This window comes from Camarhynchus parvulus, chromosome 14, assembly GCF_901933205.1.
Source record: "Camarhynchus parvulus chromosome 14, STF_HiC, whole genome shotgun sequence".
NCBI classification, from domain to species: Eukaryota; Metazoa; Chordata; class Aves; order Passeriformes; family Thraupidae; genus Camarhynchus; species Camarhynchus parvulus.
In genome coordinates, this window is record NC_044584.1 from 1,111,551 (window position 1) to 1,129,045 (window position 17,495).

At 54.8% G+C, this 17,495-nt stretch overlaps 2 protein-coding genes across 8 annotated transcripts in view; both read right to left on the bottom strand.

Moving 5' to 3' along the window:
- Positions 1-33: 33 nt before the first annotated feature.
- Positions 34-13,446, bottom strand: HMOX2 (heme oxygenase 2). Of its 3 annotated transcripts, XM_030958475.1 has the most exons (8): positions 13,417-13,446; positions 12,899-13,007; positions 9,117-10,456; positions 4,485-4,586; positions 2,701-2,818; positions 1,942-2,433; positions 883-1,003; positions 34-802 (listed from the first exon to the last, which is right to left on the bottom strand). In XM_030958475.1, the coding sequence occupies exons 3-8, from the start codon at positions 9,479-9,481 to the stop codon at positions 678-680; spliced, it is 1,323 nt and encodes a 440-aa protein (XP_030814335.1). In that variant the 5' UTR covers positions 9,482-10,456; positions 12,899-13,007; positions 13,417-13,446; the 3' UTR covers positions 34-677. The 3 variants fall into 3 exon arrangements, with proteins under 3 accessions (XP_030814335.1, XP_030814336.1, XP_030814337.1); XM_030958476.1 differs by lacking the exon at positions 13,417-13,446 and having other exon boundaries at positions 12,899-13,017; XM_030958477.1 differs by lacking the exons at positions 9,117-10,456; positions 12,899-13,007; positions 13,417-13,446 and adding an exon at positions 8,848-9,005.
- Positions 13,447-14,543: 1,097 nt separating this feature from the next.
- The window catches only part of SLX4 (SLX4 structure-specific endonuclease subunit), a 28,995-nt gene continuing 26,043 nt past the window's right edge, over positions 14,544-17,495 (bottom strand). For 4 of the 5 annotated variants that reach the window (XM_030958312.1, XM_030958311.1, XM_030958310.1 and 1 more), the window contains exons 14-16: positions 17,147-17,249; positions 16,521-16,934; positions 14,544-15,933 (exon numbers count right to left, since the gene is read on the bottom strand). In XM_030958312.1, the coding sequence (XP_030814172.1) occupies positions 15,573-15,933; positions 16,521-16,934; positions 17,147-17,249 (878 nt within the window). In that variant the 3' untranslated portion in view covers positions 14,544-15,572. The remainder of the gene's footprint in view (positions 15,934-16,520; positions 16,935-17,146; positions 17,250-17,495) is intronic. The other variant, XM_030958308.1, reaches the window with a different exon arrangement.

Below are 17,495 nucleotides of genomic sequence, written 5' to 3' on the forward strand. Positions count from 1 at the left end.
TCTCACAATGATGTGCTTCTGGCTTCCTCCAGCTACAGCATTACAACTTTTTATTCCAGTCAAGGTTTCAGGAGAAATAACCAACAACCAACCCTCAACAACCCCAAAGTTGCACAACACAGATCTGTCACCTCCATACCCCACCGTGGTCCTGCCCCCATCCCCAGGGAGCTCCCTCTAACAGGAACCAGACTTGGTTCCTCAGACATTGCACCAAACAGGACACTCCTCTGAGCTAACAGCCCCATGGCACAGCCTCAGCTTCTCAGGGTAGGAAAGCAAGTGCTCGTTGTTGAAAGGCTGATGACACATTCTGCAGATGCAACCCAGGGCAGGAAACCCCCTCCAGACACTGCTTCAGGGATGGAGATGAAAAGCCAAGCATGTGAAGCCTTTGCCAGGACAGGACAGGACATCTCTAGCCTTAAAAAGCCCAGCCTGGGCAGGGCAGTGCTGCAGTGGAGTCCTCACCCCCTGGCACTGACCAGTCCTGTGCAATATTCAGCTAAAGAGGTGTTACAGCAGTGTGCAAGGAGGTTTGGACAGTCCCACAGGATTCCTGTTTATTTCCTTACTCCACTCTGCAGCCAACTCACCAGCAGCAAGGGAAGGGTCAGAAAGCAGGCAGGGCACATCTCTGCCCTCGCCCCCAGGACAGCCACACCTGACAGTGCCCATCACAGGATGTACCAGGCTGCAGCTCCCGCTGCCACGGCCATGCAGGCTGCCAGCACCAGCTGCACCAGGGGCTGCCTGGCCAGGCCCACAGCAGCGTGGAAGGGGCAGCTGGGGCTTGCTGTGCCTGCAGGACACAGAAAGCACCATTAGCACTGTCACTGTGTGCCACACACCCATGGTAGCCCCCTCGCTGGCACCACCTACCCAGTTTGTCTGCATAGTACGGGCATTTGCGGATGTCTCCCTTTCCATCGTGGACTGGAACGCCTCCATCTTGGGCTTCTTCTCCCAGCGACCTGCCGATCTTGTCCAGCTCATCAAACACCTGCAAGTGGTCACAGTGAGCACGTGAGGCAGGCAGAGGCAGGCAGCTCTCAGCCAGACCCCTGCAATCATCTGGGGAACAGGCAAGCACCACTCCTGCTTCCCTGTGCCCAGCTGCCTTTCTGGGCAGGCCCTGCAGAGCTGGGGTGACACCTGGCACACACTGAGCTCCAGGAAGGCACAGCCCATCCCAAGAGCGTTCAGTCAGAGCCAGGAGCAAGGCAGCACCACCCTGCTGCTCACTGCCCAGCCTGCTGTGGGTGGGAGTGTGGGGTAATAGGCTCTCCCCTCCCTGCTGCAGACCCCTGGAGGATCCCAGCTCCTGCAGTGCTCAGGCAGCCTCTCTCACTGCCATGGGATTCCATAAGGATCCTGACAAAGGAGCCAACCACACCTCACCATGTTTCTGGCCAGTTTAAATCACACTGACGTGCTACAAGCACAAGATTAAAACTTCCATCCAGTAGCTAAATCTGCATTCATCCCCTGGGGCAAGCAGCAGCTCAGTCAGGTTTGATGAGAGGCAAATGCTATGGGAGGAACAGGAAGCTCCAGACATTTCTGACCATGGGCAACAAGTCAGACCTGAGACAGGAGATGAATTGTCACCAGGGTGGTGCAGCACACTCAAATTGTTTGAAGCTGTCTTGGCACAAAGAGCTCTGCTCCCCTCACTGCTTCACAGCCTGTGGGAATCTTCAAGTCCTGTTAATTTTGCCTTAATCAAAGCACTTGGCTGTGGTGTTGGAGCATGGGAGGAATTCCTGCCTGTAGCTAGTGAAAGCTAGTTCAGCTAGAACCCCAACCCCTCAAGGAGGGGCTGTGGTGGTCTCAGCCCCAGACCACTGACTGGGTGAGTGGTGTGACTGAATTAACCTGGGCCAGACCTAAAAGCTGCAGCACCTACACATACAGGACACCAAGGGATTTGTTTAGTACCTGCATGTTAAATCTGAAGGCTTTGTTGGCCTCTTCCACGATCCTTTCCTTGGTGTTCTTGTCCAAGTCCAGAGCATTCATTCTTGCTCTGTAAAGCTGCTTGAACTGCTGTGCGTTGGAAATGTTGTCAAACACGTAGAATTGGATCCCTTCCTCAGTACTGGGCAACTTCAGGGCCCTCTGGGCTACCTTCTTCAGCACCTGGCCACCTGAGAGGTCCCCCATGTAGCGTGTGTAAGCGTGAGCCACCAGCAGCTCTGGCTCGTGTTGTCCCACATGATGGATTCTGTCCACATATTGCTGAGTTGCCTCTGAACACTGGATCTTTTCTTTCCAGTCTTCCCCATAAAAATACTTGAGGTCTTTGGCCAAAGCTTCTCTCCGGTGGAGCTCCACAGGGAAATAGAGAGGAGCAAAGAGGGGGTTGTCCTTGTTGTGATCCATCTCCTCTTCCAGAGCAGAGTAGGTGAAGTAAAGGGCCACGGTGGCCAGCTACAGACAGAGCACAGCTCACGTGAGAGGCTGCTCACCAGATGGGCACAACTCATCTCATGACTACTCCTGCCTGCATGGAATTGGGGTAAACAAGAGCAAACCCCAGGCCTGGCACAAAACCAGCCTGGAGAGCCTGTACCAGGCAGGCGCTGCTTGAAGGAGCCAAGGCTCTGCTCCACCCACCACCATAGCACCCCCAGGGCTGTGGGGCTCTGCCTTGGAGTCTGGGTGCACCAAAGAGATGGGGAGCAGAGCAACACCCACCTTGAAGAGCTCCTTCTTGATGCGGCCCTTGAGGAAGTCCTTGACAAACTGGGTGTTCTCGGCGCGGTCGTGCGATTCCTTCGTCCCCTCCTTCAGCAGCTCCGAGAGGTCCATGGGGCTGCAGGCAAACACAGAGCTCCTTTCACCCCACAGCCTCACAGTTTGTCCCTGCTGTGTCTGGAGGGATCCCCCACCATCCACCATCCCAGATTGCAGAATGTACAAGGTGGGAGCCTCAGGCCACCCTGCAGGCTGAGCTGGCACCTGCTGGAGGAAGCAGCAGAGTGGCAGCAGCCCCTGTGCCAACCACAGCTGTCACTCCAGGGGGCTGGGGCTTACCAGGGGCTCTGGCCCAGGATGCTGAAGCAACTGCCAAGGTCCTGCTGATCCCTGCACCTTAACCTTTGCTTCTCATCCATGTGAGCCCAACAACACTACACAAGGAAGCCTTGAGCATATAAGGAGCAGCTATCATGGCAGGCTAAAGGGCATGGGGGCGTTGGTGGTACCTTCTCTGCAAGAAGAAAAAAGGCTCAAGTATGTCCCCCAGTTTTCCCAACTTGGATATCAACTGTTGGTGAAGAGATGAGAGCTGAATGGCAAAACAGGGCAAGAACAGCCTTAAAAAGTTTATTTCTCCTGCATTACACTGGTTTTTCAAGTTTCCACATGGTGTCTTGTTTTTAAAAAGACCCAAAACATTTAAATCTATGATTTTAGGCACGAGGCACTGCACCTACCTGGACACAGAATCACAGAATGAACTGGGTTGGAAAAGACCTTTGAGATCATCAAGCCCAACCTATGACCTAACACCTCCTCATCACCTAAAGCACAGCACTGAGTGCCACGTCCAGGCTGTTCTTAAACACATCCAGGGACACTGACCCCACCACCTCCCTGGGCAGACAATTCCAGTCCCCAATCACTCTTTCAGTGAGGAATTTTTCCTGATGTCCAACCTAAACTTCCCCTGGTGCAGCTTAAAGCTGTGTCCTCTCATTCTGTCAGTGGTTGCCTGGAGAAAAGCCCAATGCCCTTGGCTACAGCCACCCTTCAGGCACAGCATCAGGACACTGGTACAGTACCAACACTCACTCAAATCATGCCAAAGTGCACCTCACAGGTTTTAGCACTAGTTTCCTACAGCTAGCACACTTGTGTTAGCTCTGAGAGAGGCTTTGAACACTCCAGACCCACTGAGTGTGCCAGCAGAGCCAGCAAACATTAATTTCTCATGAAGCTGAGCCTGTCAAGTCAAAGAAGTCAACCAGCCTGTCTAGATCTTCTAAAAAGCACCCTTATCACTCTTCCTGTTTTCCAAGTCTGAAGCCTTGGCTTTTAGAGCATGAGTGTGAATTTGTTTTTTAAAGTAACCTCCTTAAAAAAATGTCCTTGCCTAGGCCTGGGTATTCTGCAAAGGCAGAGCTCACCAGAGCAGAGTTCACCTCTAGAGTCAGTTTTCAAAACAAGAAGCCTGCCCAGCAAGCCATGGAAAACTGGCTCCCCTTGGCCAGGAAGACACAAACACAGCTGCCAAATAGTCAGGAGTGTTTCTGAAATGTGACTTTCATAGTCAAGTGTTTGTTGTCAGCCCTGCCAGGTCACTCTTTCCCATCCCTTCCACCCTCACAGTACAGTTTGACTAAAGATTTCACAGCACATGTATTTGATTGATCCCTTATTGGGGTCCCTCACTTCTTTGGGGTGAGAAGGATCACTCCTTTACCTGGAAGATCTCTTGCCTTGCCCAAGGCTGTGCCATTGTGTAGGACAGAACTCACCTGACAGCATCATCTTCGATTTCCTCATAGTGCAAAATGTCCTCCTCTCCCCCCTCTGGGCTCTCCTGGGCTGATGGCATTGTGGTCACTGCTGGGATCAGTCTGAAAAGCAAAATTGGAGAGAGGCTTTCAGGGGAAGCTGCCTTAGCAAAGGGATGGGTGTGAAATGCTGAGCAGTCCAACCAGGAGTTCTCTGAGCAGCCCTGCCAGGCAGGGCAGTGAGGAGCAGCCTCTGGCTGTTTCCCCCTCCCACCAGGCCCTTCCAAGGATGCAGATTTGCCTGTTCAGCTCAGGTGAACCTCAACACTGAGAACAGTTCACAAACACAGCAGCCTGCACTCCATTTCCCCCTCCAGGATGGCTCCTGGCTGAAGATGAGACCTCTGTGTTGGCAATCTGCACTGGACTTGTGAGCAGCTGCTTTCCCCTGGTGCTACCAAATATTTCCCCCAATGTCACACTGAGCAGAGTAACTGGAAAGGGAAGCCCCTCTCCTTCACTCAAGAGGAAGAACAAACATTTCCACACCAGTACAAAGCTTCCCTGGAAATAAGCAGTGAATTAGGCCAGCTGAGTTCTGAAGTCAGGCAGCTCACAGGGGAAACAAGAACATTCCCTGTGACAGAATAGAGGAAGAGGAACTTCCAAAGCAGGGGCAGATTTCACTGCTCTGCCTTTCCTGGGCCACTCTCCAAGCAGAGTGAGCTGCAGACAGCTCCTGCTCCCACTCACACCCTCCTCTCCTGCCTGGCAGAATTTCCTTCAAATCCCACAAGTAACTGGGTTTCTCCTCCTCATTTGCAAGAGGAAATAAAATCTTGGATGTAACAGGATGCACAAGCCTTACCCAGGAGCAGGAACATGACACACCTGGATTACATTGGCTGAGCACAGAAATCCAGGCCCCTCATTTATAAAATGGAGCTGTAATCAGCTTTGTGCAGAGCAGCAGCACCAGCAGCTTCCAGGCAGCCTTGGGAGAGGAGCAAGGAGCTGATGCTGGCTCTTCAGAAAGCACTCACCAAGGGAACCATCCTCGTGCTCCCCACTTCAGTTCAGCTGCACCCATGGATTCCCTGCTCAGCCCACAGCAGGGGACTGGGAGAGCCAGCAAGCAGCTGCTCAGCACAGCACAAGCACACCAGTTAGAAATTAATTGCTCTCCAGTTCCTCACCCCAGACTTTCTAAGCCCTGTTCCACAGCCACCCTCAGTGCCCTTCAAACACCAACCAGGAGCCAGGGCTGAGCCCCATCCTCAGGTGCAGCCCAAGGCTCCCCCAGCTCAGGCACAGACCTGGTCTGGGGCACTCATCACCAGTGAAGGTTTCCCCTGTGATCACAGAATCCTTTCCTGGGACAGAGCCTTCCCCAGGGGAAGGCTGACCAAGTGCATTGTTTTGGGATGCCAGGAGCCCAGGGCTGGGACAGAAGTCATTCAGGGTCACAAGGGGTGGCAGCCCTACAATGTCACCACCCCTCCCCTGACATGGCACCATGCAGCCTCCCCAGCCCAGGATAAAGGTCAGGCCAGAAAGCAGCTCAGGTGTGAGCTGATCACTCACCAGGCAGCTCAACCCAGAGACCCACCCTCACTCCTCACACAGCTTCAGAGTGGGAAATGCCCACTGTGGGGAAAGGAAACAAAGCACAAAGGCAAATGAGCCAGCTGAGCTCAGCCAGGAGCCTGAGCACAGGAGGAACAGTGCATTTGCCACCTGCCAATGTCACCAGCTCTGTGACACCCTGCCCTGCTCATGGCAGCCCAGGACCTTCCCAGGAGATGCAGATTCCAAAATGAAACTAGACAAACTAGTTCCAATTTATTTTATATTCCCAGAAAGCCAGAGGTGTGCTGTGTCCACATGCCTGAAACAGCCACTGCTGAGAGCAGAGCTCCAGAGCACTGGAGCCACACTCATCCCTTGGGAGAGGCCTGAGGGCTGACAGCAAATCCAGCCCGAAGGAACACACCAGGCCAGGCCTCAAAATCAGTGGTTAACAGCAGCCATAGCTCAAGGTTCCCCAAAGATGGCCCTGAGTTCATCACCTGCTCACCCACCAGAGCCTGCAGTGCCACAGCCTGAGCACACTCCTGCTCACACAGGGCACCCAGTGGGGTCCCAGCAGCCTCCAGCCAACCCTGGTACTGGTGCTGCAGAAGCACAGCTAATGGCAATGGGGAATGACTGTCCCAGGAGCACAGTCTGCTGCTGGGAGCAGGGGTTACCATGCAAAAAGCCACTGAAGGCCTTTGGTCTGTTCCCAGACTTGTTTTTCCCCTGGCCTGTTTTGCAGGGCTCAGCCTGACAAGCTCTTCTCCATGGCAGTGCTAACAGCAGTCCCTGTAGCCCCAGGGGAGGGCAGAACTCGTGCAGGAAAACTGAGATTTCTCCTGATACAGTCTCTAGCACAGACACATCCCTACAGGACAAGTCAGCACAAAGCCCACCCTGCCCTGTGCTGGGAGGAAAGGCTCTCAGAGCCACTGGCTCTCACACCACCACACACTGGGGCTTTTACTCAAAAAGTGGCAACTGCAAGCCCCAGTCTGTGGTCACAGCCCTGGTTTCTCTGAAAGGGGGCACATCCCACACGCCAAGGAGGAGGCTCAGGCAGTGCCACCTCCTCTGCAGAGGCTGGAATGCCATTTCATTTGCTGTAGGGAGCTCTGCTCATCCAGGACCTGGCTGATGTTCAGGGCACCTCCCAGTGCCCAGACACAGCCTGGGAGCAATCCAACAGCTACCACTTGGGATGGCAGGGCTGGAGAGTGGGGAGGAGGTTTGCTACAGGACACCTCAGCATTCCAAACGTTTCTTTCCTAATGACAGCGTTCAAACCCCCTGAGAAAACACCTCCACCTCATCTAGATGCTTGTCCCCACACACATCTCCTCACCAAGCTGCACACCCCAGATGCACAGCTGTTCTTCTAAGGGTAGGAAAACATTTGAGCCAAATAATCCCAAGCCTCTTCAAGGAACAAGACACTGCTGCTGCAGGGAAGGAGCACTGGAAGCCTTAGATTTGCTTGGGCACTCTGGGAGAAGTTTGGTAACTCCCAGGCAGTACAGAGTTCCTATCTGCTGTATAATTTGCACGCAACTTCAAGGCATTTCCCACACACAGAGCTCAGTGTGGTTGGACCTACCATCACTGCAGCAGAAACAAACCTCAGAACCCCAGGCCTAGAGGCTTGAAGACTCATCCCAGAGGTTACCTGGCAATCCCAGCAAGAGAGATTGTCATCTCCATCTCCTTCTGGTGAGGGATTTGGCACTGGCTGCTGCTGGAAATGGAACCTCATAGACTGAATTACCACATTATCTGATCCCAGGTAAGTTGAAGATTTCACTTGGACACAGTCTAAATTTAGGCAGTAATTCAAGTCCCAGACACTGCTAGCAATGCCCACACAAACACCACTTCTGTCTTCTAGAGCTGCAGCTCAGCACTTCAACAAACTGACCAAAGGAAGCTCCTGGTGACCTCAAAGACCTCGTCCAGTGCTTCCCTGTGGCGGTGGCACTTGTGCCAGCCCATCATTATTTTCTCACCCTGGTTATAGGAACAGACAATGGATAACTCAGGGCTGGATGTGGGCTGAGAAAAAAAACATTGTATCAGACACACACAGTTACACCAAACAGCCTTTGTTCAGCACAGAGCCAGCCAGTGCCTGCCCTGGCGGTCATGTCGGTCACGCCGGCTGCCAGCTGTGCCCGGGACAGCAAGGCAGAGCCAGCGACAGGCACTTGGGGCTGCCGTGTGCAATGCAGTGCGGTGTGTGGGTGCTGAGGCCTGAACAGGACAAAGGCCAAAAAGGGAAAAGGAGGAATAGCAAGAGGCCTTCGCTCTCCAAGCGCTTCTCTGAGCGCTGCGGGGCCAAGGAAAGCCAAGCGGCCCCATCGCCACGGGCAGCGCAGGGCTCGGATCCCCCAGCCCCAGGCGTCGCTCAGGAGCGGCCGTGCACAGTCACGGCGGGGCTCTGAGGGCCCGGGCTGGCACACGCCGCCGGGCAGGCGCCCGCTCGCTCGTGGGGACACACGGCAGGACCAGGGAGGGCTGCGGACGGCCGGCCCGGGCACACGGTTCGCGGCCGGGAGCTGTGGGCCCGGCTGGCCCGGCCCGGTCCGCGCCAGGGCGGTCACGTCGGCCGCGGCAGCCCCGGCGAGCAGCGGCGCGGAAACACGGCTCCGAGGCGGCCCGGGAGGGCTTCCCGGCCCACCCGGCTCCGGGAGCGGGCAGAGCCCCGCCGGGGGAGCCTCAGGGAGGGGCCGGCCCGGGGCCGAGCGAGCCCCGGGGATGGGGGGCCGGCCCGCGGGCCCGGCCGCGTTGCCATGGGGACGCGCCGCGCACTCACCGCTACTGCCGCCGCCCTCGGCCCCCGGCAGGGACACACAAAGGCCCCGCGCGGCCGGCCCGGCTTTATGGCCCCGGGGGCTCCGCGCGGCCAATCAGGAGCCGCGCACGGCACGCGCCGGCGATTGGCGAAGGCGGCCGAGGCGCCGCGCGAGGACCACCCCGCTCCGGAGGCGGGCGGGGCGCGGGGCGCGCACGCGCAGAAGCCGCCGATGGGTGGGGAGTGGGCGGCGAGTCACGTAGTGCCCTCTGACCCCGCCCAATGCTCACCTGGCCGGCCCCGCCCAAGGCCCCACCCCTGGAGGGCGGCAGGAGAGCAAATGCGCGCATGCGCAAGCGACGCCACGCCTCAGCAACCGGAAAGGGCGACCGGGAAGGGAACATGGCGGCAGCGCTGCGGTACCGGCGGCTTTATTGGCGGCTGCAGCAACGGCAGCCAGCGCAGCTGCCATCCCACAGCCCCTGCAGGGCCGCGGGCACACACCGATAGCCAGCGCACGGGGCCCAGGGCACCAGGCCGTGGGCTTCTGTGGGCTGCGGCTCCAGCCCCTGGGCTGCGTGAGGGAGCTCAGCGCCTCTGGACACAGAGCGGGAGCTTTTGTTGAGCGAGTGTTGCAGGCTCTAAGGTGGTCCATGTGCTTCAGTCTATTATTTGTCCACACGTGGGCACAGAGTCATTTACCTTCCTCTGAAATACACGAAGCACATTCCAGCTTTTTCAAAGCACGTCCTTTCTCTCCCAAGAGCTTTCCCTCCGAACACAACCACCTGCCCCAGCCGTGTCCCCGCTCCATTTGCACCTCTCTCCTTTAGGACTCGTTCTCATCAAACAAAGAGCCTCCCTGCTCCGTGAGCAGGCAGTCAGTGGAGAGAACGGAGACACCGGGACGGCGGGGATCCGAGCCTAGGAGGTGCCGGTGCCGCAGGAGCGCGGAGCTCACGGCGAAGCCCGTGCCGCAGTCGGTACAGCCGTAGGGCCGCTCCCCGCTGTGGACGCGCCGGTGCCGCGCCAGGGCCGAGCCGACGCTGAAGCTCCCCCCGCAGCTGCCGCACGTGTAGGGCCTCTCCCCGGTGCTGCACCAGCTGGGAGTTCCCGCAGAACCTCTCCCCGGGGTGGGTGACCTGGTGGCGGAGCAGCTTGGAGCTGACGCTGAAGCTCTTGCCGCACTCGGAGCACTCGTAGGGCCGCTCCCGCGAGTGCATCCTCTGGTGCCGGATCAGACGGGAGCGCTGTTGGAAACGCTCCCCACACTCGGTGCACGGGAAGGGTTTCTCTCCAGTGTGGATCCTCCGGTGCCGGATGAGGTTGGAACTCACACGGTAGCTCTTCCCGCAGTCCCCACATATCATCAGCCTCCCCACAGAGGAATTTCTCTGCTGCATAACATCTGGCAGCTTCCTGAAACTTTCCCCACGCAGCATCACTCGGCTTTGCCTCTTCTTCAGAGGCCTCTGAACCCTTCCTGACCTCTGTGGGACGACTGGGTCCTGTGCAGGGCTCTGGGAATTGTTCTCCTGGGAGAGACCTGAGAGAGAAACCTCCAGCTCTGCTGGCCCAGGGATGCCTTGGTGGGGATTCTTCTCTTTTTTGCTCACAATCCCATCTTCAGCTGAAATAAAATGAGAATCTAGATAGAAGTCACAGACAAGAAACTTTAAACAGGGGAAATAAAAAAACAAATTCTAAAGATTCACCAGATTGACTCTTACAGAAAGTTCTGATATTTCCCTTCAAACTACACAGTGGATTTCTCAGTGTGTTCACAGGAACAAACGCTGGGAACAGCCCTGTGTGCTCTGACAGAACCTGAATCCACTGAAATTACTGGCATAGTAGAGGTAAAGTTTAATGCTTGAACAGGAAAGATGGCTGCTCTTCTAGGATGTCTGAAAAGTTATTAAAAGCTGAATTGAGAGTCATGGAAGTGCCACAAAGAGCTGTCCCACTCAGCAGAACAAATGCAACATCCCTGATGTGCTGCTGCTGGTGCTGCAGAGAGAGGCACTCCCAAAAGAGGCCCTAAGGGATGAAATGAGACACCTCAAACATGGCTTATGGCAGTCTTAGAGGCAGAAGAAAGGCAACTTTGTGCTCCCATGGATGCACGGGAGAGCACACAGAACTGGGATGAGAAAGTGCTGTCTTAGGGCAGGAGAGGCACTGCAGAACTGAGAGAGTCCAGAATTACAGCCCAGATGATCTAAGATCACATCTGATCTTCCTCTTAGTGGGCAGTGTAAGAAAACACCACAATGTGATTTCACAGTGACTCCTGAGATGCCTTTTACAGTAGCTTGGTGTGACATTGACACTTGAAATAGTTTTCCTTGAAATTGTTCCATGACAGCAAAAGAAACTGGAACTCTGATAGCCATGTGTCTGCAGCTACTCCATCCAGGTGGGATCTGGAGGAAAAGAGAAGAGGGACATCCCAAGACAGGATCAGGACATTTCTGGCAGCCCAGCCTGAAGCCCTTGCCCTGTGGGTCAGGCTTACTGAGCAGACAGTGGAGCTTGGGAAGTTGCTCTGCTGCTGTTGTCTGTAAAGGATTTGATCAAAATCATGATGACAGGACCTCACTGGAAGTGTTTTAGGTGAAAGGAGAACAAGTTCACAATGCTCAGGAATTCACATTGGAAGTATAAGGCTGAACTGGCAAAAAATTAATAAGCAAGCAAGCAAGGGAGAGTGTGGTTCTTCCTCAGCCCATGTCATTTGGGTTGATCTCAAGCCTCTGATGTGCCCAAGACTGCCAGTGCTAAGATCTGAGTCAAGCTCCAGGTAAGCAGAGTAAGGCCAGACACTGGGAAAAAGCCTAAGTATCACCTTAAAGGTACCCTTGGATCTCCTTCTCAAGAGAATCCACTTGGAGTTCTTCAGAGATGTCACCAATTTTAGCAGAAGGAAGCTCTGGAGTCCAAAGGCTTTCTCAAAGACATTCATCCTTCACCAAAACTGGTAAGGAAACTCAGCTGCTGTGGGATGAATGACCTTCATGAGGCGGGGAGGAAGGCAAAGAGGAGGTGTTTGTGATTCTGCTATTCAGACACAAAGGCTGACTATGAACTGTGTGATGCTGACCAACCAGGTGATTGGGGAATGGCAGAGGACATTCACTGCAGGTAAACAAAGAAGTGCAGAGGGGAACAGGAGCTGCTATAGAGGGCTCTTCTATGGATGGGCCCGGGATGTTCTTGACATCATTCTGGAATAGCCCCTTGGAGCAGATGGACAAAAACTGCAGCTTCCTGGCAGACAAAACAGCTCATCAAATGTTAATGATTATCAGGGAAAAACAGAGAATAAAGAGAATGTAAGTGTGCCCTTGCAGCTCAAACCCCACAACCTGACTGTGTGCAAGGGCAGGGATGGATCCTCCATTTCAGAGAAATTCCAATAGAGCTGAGGGAGATACAGAGCATGACACAAATAATAAAAGGCACAGAACAGCTTCTGCATTGGAGATAAAGGGTGCAGCTGACAGGGCTATTGCAAAGGACTATGAAACCACAAGTGGCCCATGGGGTGGGTGGGGATCCCTCCTGCACCATCTGCTCTAAGTTAAGAACAACTGACATGAAGTGAGCTATTAGAAGGCAGCTTCAAAGCAAGCTAAAGAAGGCAGCAACTCACAAAGCAGCTGAATACGCTGTGGAACTACTGGCTGCAAGCTGTCATGGGTGCTAAAACATGCACAACTTCAGACAGCAAGAAAATACAGAGAGAGCTGTGAGATGCTGAGACATTGTATGTCTGCTTCAGTAGTTTCTGAAGTCACAGAGTGCCAGGGCTTGGGAGAGCATCCAGGAACACACCAGGCACTGCCTGTTGCTTCTCTGGGACCCAGCACTGGCTGCTGCTAGGCACCACTGGGAGGACAGTGGTCTATCCTGTTATCACCAATCCTATGCAAGCTGGTAGGGTCTGGGAATCCTGGAGCAGTTTTTCTCACCGACAGGTTGACAGATGTGCTGGCTTAATGGTCAGACTCCACGATCTTAGTGAGCATTTCCCAACCTCAGTGATTGTATGACTGTACCATCCCCTTACCTGCACAAGTGCTGCTCTCGGACATCCCTCTGCAGGCGCGGAGGTGGGAGAACCACAGTTCCTCCTTCTGATCCGTGTGGGAGATCACTTCCAGCTGCTTTCAGGGCACCTGCTCCGGGGGAAGACACGGGGCTGGTCAGACGGGCCGGGATTCACCCGACCGAGCAGGGGGTGGCTCTGCGGGGGTGCAGCAGAGCCCCGGAACCGCTGCGGACCCGCGGGGCTGGGGGGGAACGAGGGGGGCGCCCAGGTGAGGGGGGCGGCGGCGGCGGAGCCTGCCGGGGGTCCCAGCCCCGCCCGTGTCCGGTCCCGGCCCCACCGGGGGTCCCGTCCCAACTCTCTGGTGTCCCCGATCCAGCCCCACCGGGGGTGCCGGTCCCGCAGCTGTCCCCGATCCAGCCCCGCTGTGTCCCCGATCCGGCCCCGCCGTGTCCCCGTCCCGGTCCCGCAGCTGTCCCCGATCCAGCCCCGCTGTGTCCCCGGTCCGGCCCCGCCGTGTCCCCGTCCCGGTCCCTCACCCGCGCTCGGCTCCGCTCGGTGGCTCCGCGGCCGCTGAGGCGCGGTCACGTGACAGCCAACGGTGGCCAATGTCGGCCCCGCGGGCCGTGCAGGCGGCCCGGGATGGCGGAGGTGGGGCTGAGGCTGCGGTGGGCTGAGGCGGCGACGGCCGGGCTCAGGTGGCGACGAGCTCGGCCCTCTGAGGGCTCGGGACCCGTCACCTGCTGCCCGCTCCGTCCCGAGCCTTCCCCCGTGTGCTGGCCGAGCCGCCACGGCCGCCGGGGGTTTCCCTCAGCCGGGCTTCAGGCGGGAAGGGAATGCCCGCCCCGGGGAACACGGAGCCTCCGCAGCACAGGCTCAAGGAGCCAGCGCTTTCTGAGGGAAGAACATTTCCAGAGGACACCAGAACAGAACTCTGGAGATCTGTACCTGGGCTCCATGTCCTTCCAGGACAGGCGTGTCCAACCTGGGCACTGTCAGGGGCTGGAGCCACCCAAGTCTCAAAAGTGTTGTGAAGGGAGCAGTGGGGTTGTGCTGATCTTGGGTATGAATCTGAATTCTTAGCAATCACGCGTGGTTTGGCTTGGAAGGGACCTTAAAACCCATCCCATCTGACCCCGTGCCATGGGCAGGGACACTTTCCATTATCCCAGGTTGCTCCAAGCCCTGTCCAGCCCAGCCTTGAATGTCTGCAGGGATTTGGAGTCCACATCTTCCCCGGGTAATCACAGGGATGGTTCTGCCAAAGGCTGTATTACCTCTCCCAGACACTTTGTGTTCCATTAGACATCTGACATAAAATCTCCCAGAAGAAATTTTATACAGGAACAATATGGAAAGCAAACCAGCGGGAAGGATTGCTCTCAGATTTATCCCTTCCATATCTAAATGCTGGCACTGTAAGTGTGGCTCTGTTGGCCCAGCTGAGCCTGGGCACTGGGACATTCCCGCCCATAGGTGTTAAGAACCCCTCTGTTATTAGGAAAAATAGGTTTCCCCAAGTCTTCTCCACCCCCAGTTGAAGTTTCTCAGAGTTCAAGCTTAGGTTTTTTAGGCATAGGCTTCCCAGTCATGTTCTCACCCCCTAGTTGAAGATGCGAAGAGTAGTCTAGTTCAATGAAGTTCATGTTTTCTATACAATCCTGTGTTTGTTTACTGTTCCATATGAGAATGGACAGGATTTAAATTGTTTATTGTATATAATATAAATCAAAATCAAATTCTGTATAAAAAAATTATGTCCGACATATACAAAGATATCTAGAAATCTGCCCTCTTTTTGTGTTCTGTCCCTATTTTTCAGTGAGCCTTTGCACACTCAGAACTGCCAGAACAGACAGAAGTCAGAAGTTGTTATGAAGGTCAATATATAAAATACAACAATTTAGGGTCCAAGACTTCTCCAGAAGTCCCAGACACTTTACAACTGGGACCAGTCCAGTTTGGCAATGGGACTAATCCAGGCAGTGGGTTTAGCTCAAGCTGTGAGAAGTGCTGAAGAGTTCCAGTGCTCAAAACTGCTTAAATATTTTCTTCATGATATCTCTGCTGGAGGCTTTCCCATGACATGGGGTATCAGGGGCACTTTTGGGAGGTGTCACAAAGGCAACAGAACAAACCCCTGCCCTGTTCTGCAGCCATTTCAGAAACACAGATTTAGGAGTTTTAGTAGAGATTGCCAAGTGAAGCAAGAAAAAAAGCCTTTTATGTATTTCCACAGCATTCCCTGCCTTAAAAATCAGCAGTGCAAACTGTGCTGAAGAAGTGAAGATGGAAGTCACAGAAGTGTAAACAGGCAGCACTTGACAGAGTGGATTGAATCCTGGAACGTGAAGGGTGAAGCATGTCTCAGCCCAAATCCAGGGAACAGGTCCTGGCACTGAGGGAAGCACCAGCACAAAGAGAAGTTGGAGACCTAAGATCTACTGGAAAAACGGAAAGAAAAGGCGCAAGAGTCAAACTGGGTGAAAAGAGGTTGCAGGTGAGCTGTGTGCTGAAGGCAGGGCAGCCACGGGGCCTTTGTGCAATCGGAGCAGAGGGCTGGCAATGGGAGCTCTCCAGGATGTCACCTGGGATCAGGCCACCAGGAGCAGCAGTGCTCCACCCATCGCCTGCAGCCGGAGCACCGGCTGGGAACGGGGCTCTCCAGCTCGGCAGCAATCCACGCGCAGGAGTTTCAGCGGGCAGGGGTGGGCTTCACTCGGTATCGCCTCCCCTGTTTCCTGCTCTCCTTCCTTTTCTGCACCTGCTCTTTCCGGGCTCTGGCCATGGTAGATGTGATGCACTGAGAATCCAGGAAGTCCAGCAGCTTTGCCTTGGAGATTTTAATGCCATTCTGTTTGAGCTCTGCGTGCAGATCAGCCAGCTCGATGGGCTCGTAGAAGAGAATCCTGTTGTACAGGGCCGTGTTTGAGCGGATGTAGCACCTGACTGCCTCCAGCTTCTCCTCTTCCCGAGCTGCTGCTTGAGATGCTGGAAATTCCTCTTCCTCCTCCTCAGATGTAAAAGCACAGGTTTCAAATCCATTCACAAAGGAACTAAAAGCAGGATGAAACAGACCAGAGGTCAAGGAAAGAACAGGCCAACAAGGACAGGACCAGAGCTCCCCAAATGCCTGATGGTGAAGCTCTGTGACTTCCCTCTGTGGGATCACAGACCCTGTACTACCAGCACCCACAAAATGAATGAGGCAGAACATGGCAGGGCTTCTGCAAACTTCCCACCCCAGCCAGGACAGCGCTGGTCCAACTCACCCAGCCTAGAGCTGTATGGAATTTCTGCCTTCTGGCCCTTCCCTCCTGGCAGGTTCTGCCAAGGAGTGCTGTGCTGCCCTCTTCCAACTCCAGCTGCAGGTTCTCAGGCAGCATGGAGTGCTCCATGTCACTGACCTGCAGACCAGGCATACCAGATTGGGGCCTTGCTCATAAGCAGCCCTTTATGTTCTGAGAATAGTTCAGTGGGAATTAGACTGAAAATCCAAAGCCTGTTTCTTTTGTAGGAGTGTGCTGACCTCCACATGACACACTCAAGGAGGTGGCAAGGCAACTATAGGCCACAGGGACAGTCACTACCTCATCTCTGTCCTGCACCCCTGAGTGTTTTGTGTAGGATTTCTCTGCCTCACCTCTGTGAACCAAAGGAGATGTCACTCCCATCCAGCGAAGAACGTGCCGACTCCTGGGATGCTGGGAGCTCCTCGCCATCAGCTGCCAGGGACACAGATGGCCTTTCCTGCTCTTTGGCTCCTTCTGGGTGATGCGTCACTTTAGTTCTGTCCTTGGGTGCGGCACAGCCTGTTCCATGGGATGCACCATCAGCCTTGACAAGCTGCTTCCTCTGGCCCCCAGCCCTCGGGGCACTGGCGCGGTTCCTGCCCCCAGCCCTGCCTGCCTTGGGCTGCCTTGGGGACTTCTGGGGCAGGGGCTGGGAATAGAAGATTTCATCCTCAAAGTCAGAGTCCCCATCCTGGTGAGTGTACTGGAATATCTCCTTCAGCTTCAACACCATCTGGCGCTTTGGGAGAGCACGGACACCGAATCTGAGAGAGAAGGTGGGAGTTTGGGTTACAGTAACACAGCACCTTCCATTGTCACAGCTCAGCACGAGGCTGAGGCCAGGAAGTGCAGCTGGAAAAGTGTGATGTGACCTCAGGAAGCCCTGGCTGGAGCTTCACCATGGCTCCCCTTCTTTCACACTGCCTGCCAGCAGGGACCTCTTGTAAAGAGCCATCCTGGGGGAGGTAATGCTCACCTGCTCAGCTCCTTCTTCAGCTGCGGGGTCTCCATGATGGAATAAGCTGGCATGGGTGTCACTGGAGTGCTGGGGGACCTGTTGTTCTCCTGACGGGAAGGTTCTGCAGCAGAATGAAATTACTGTGATGAGAATCAGTATAGAAAGGACTTAAAAATGGCTGGTAACTTCTCCTCTTAGTGGCATAAATCCATTATTATCTAATAATTGTTTAATACTTCCTTATAAGCTGCTTTAGTTATTACTCAGTTTCATATTGGATAGTCAGCACTTTTTTTACTCCCCTTAATCGGGATACTTGGTTTTCATTGACTTTACATCAGGAAACAGTTTAAACTGGGACACAGGT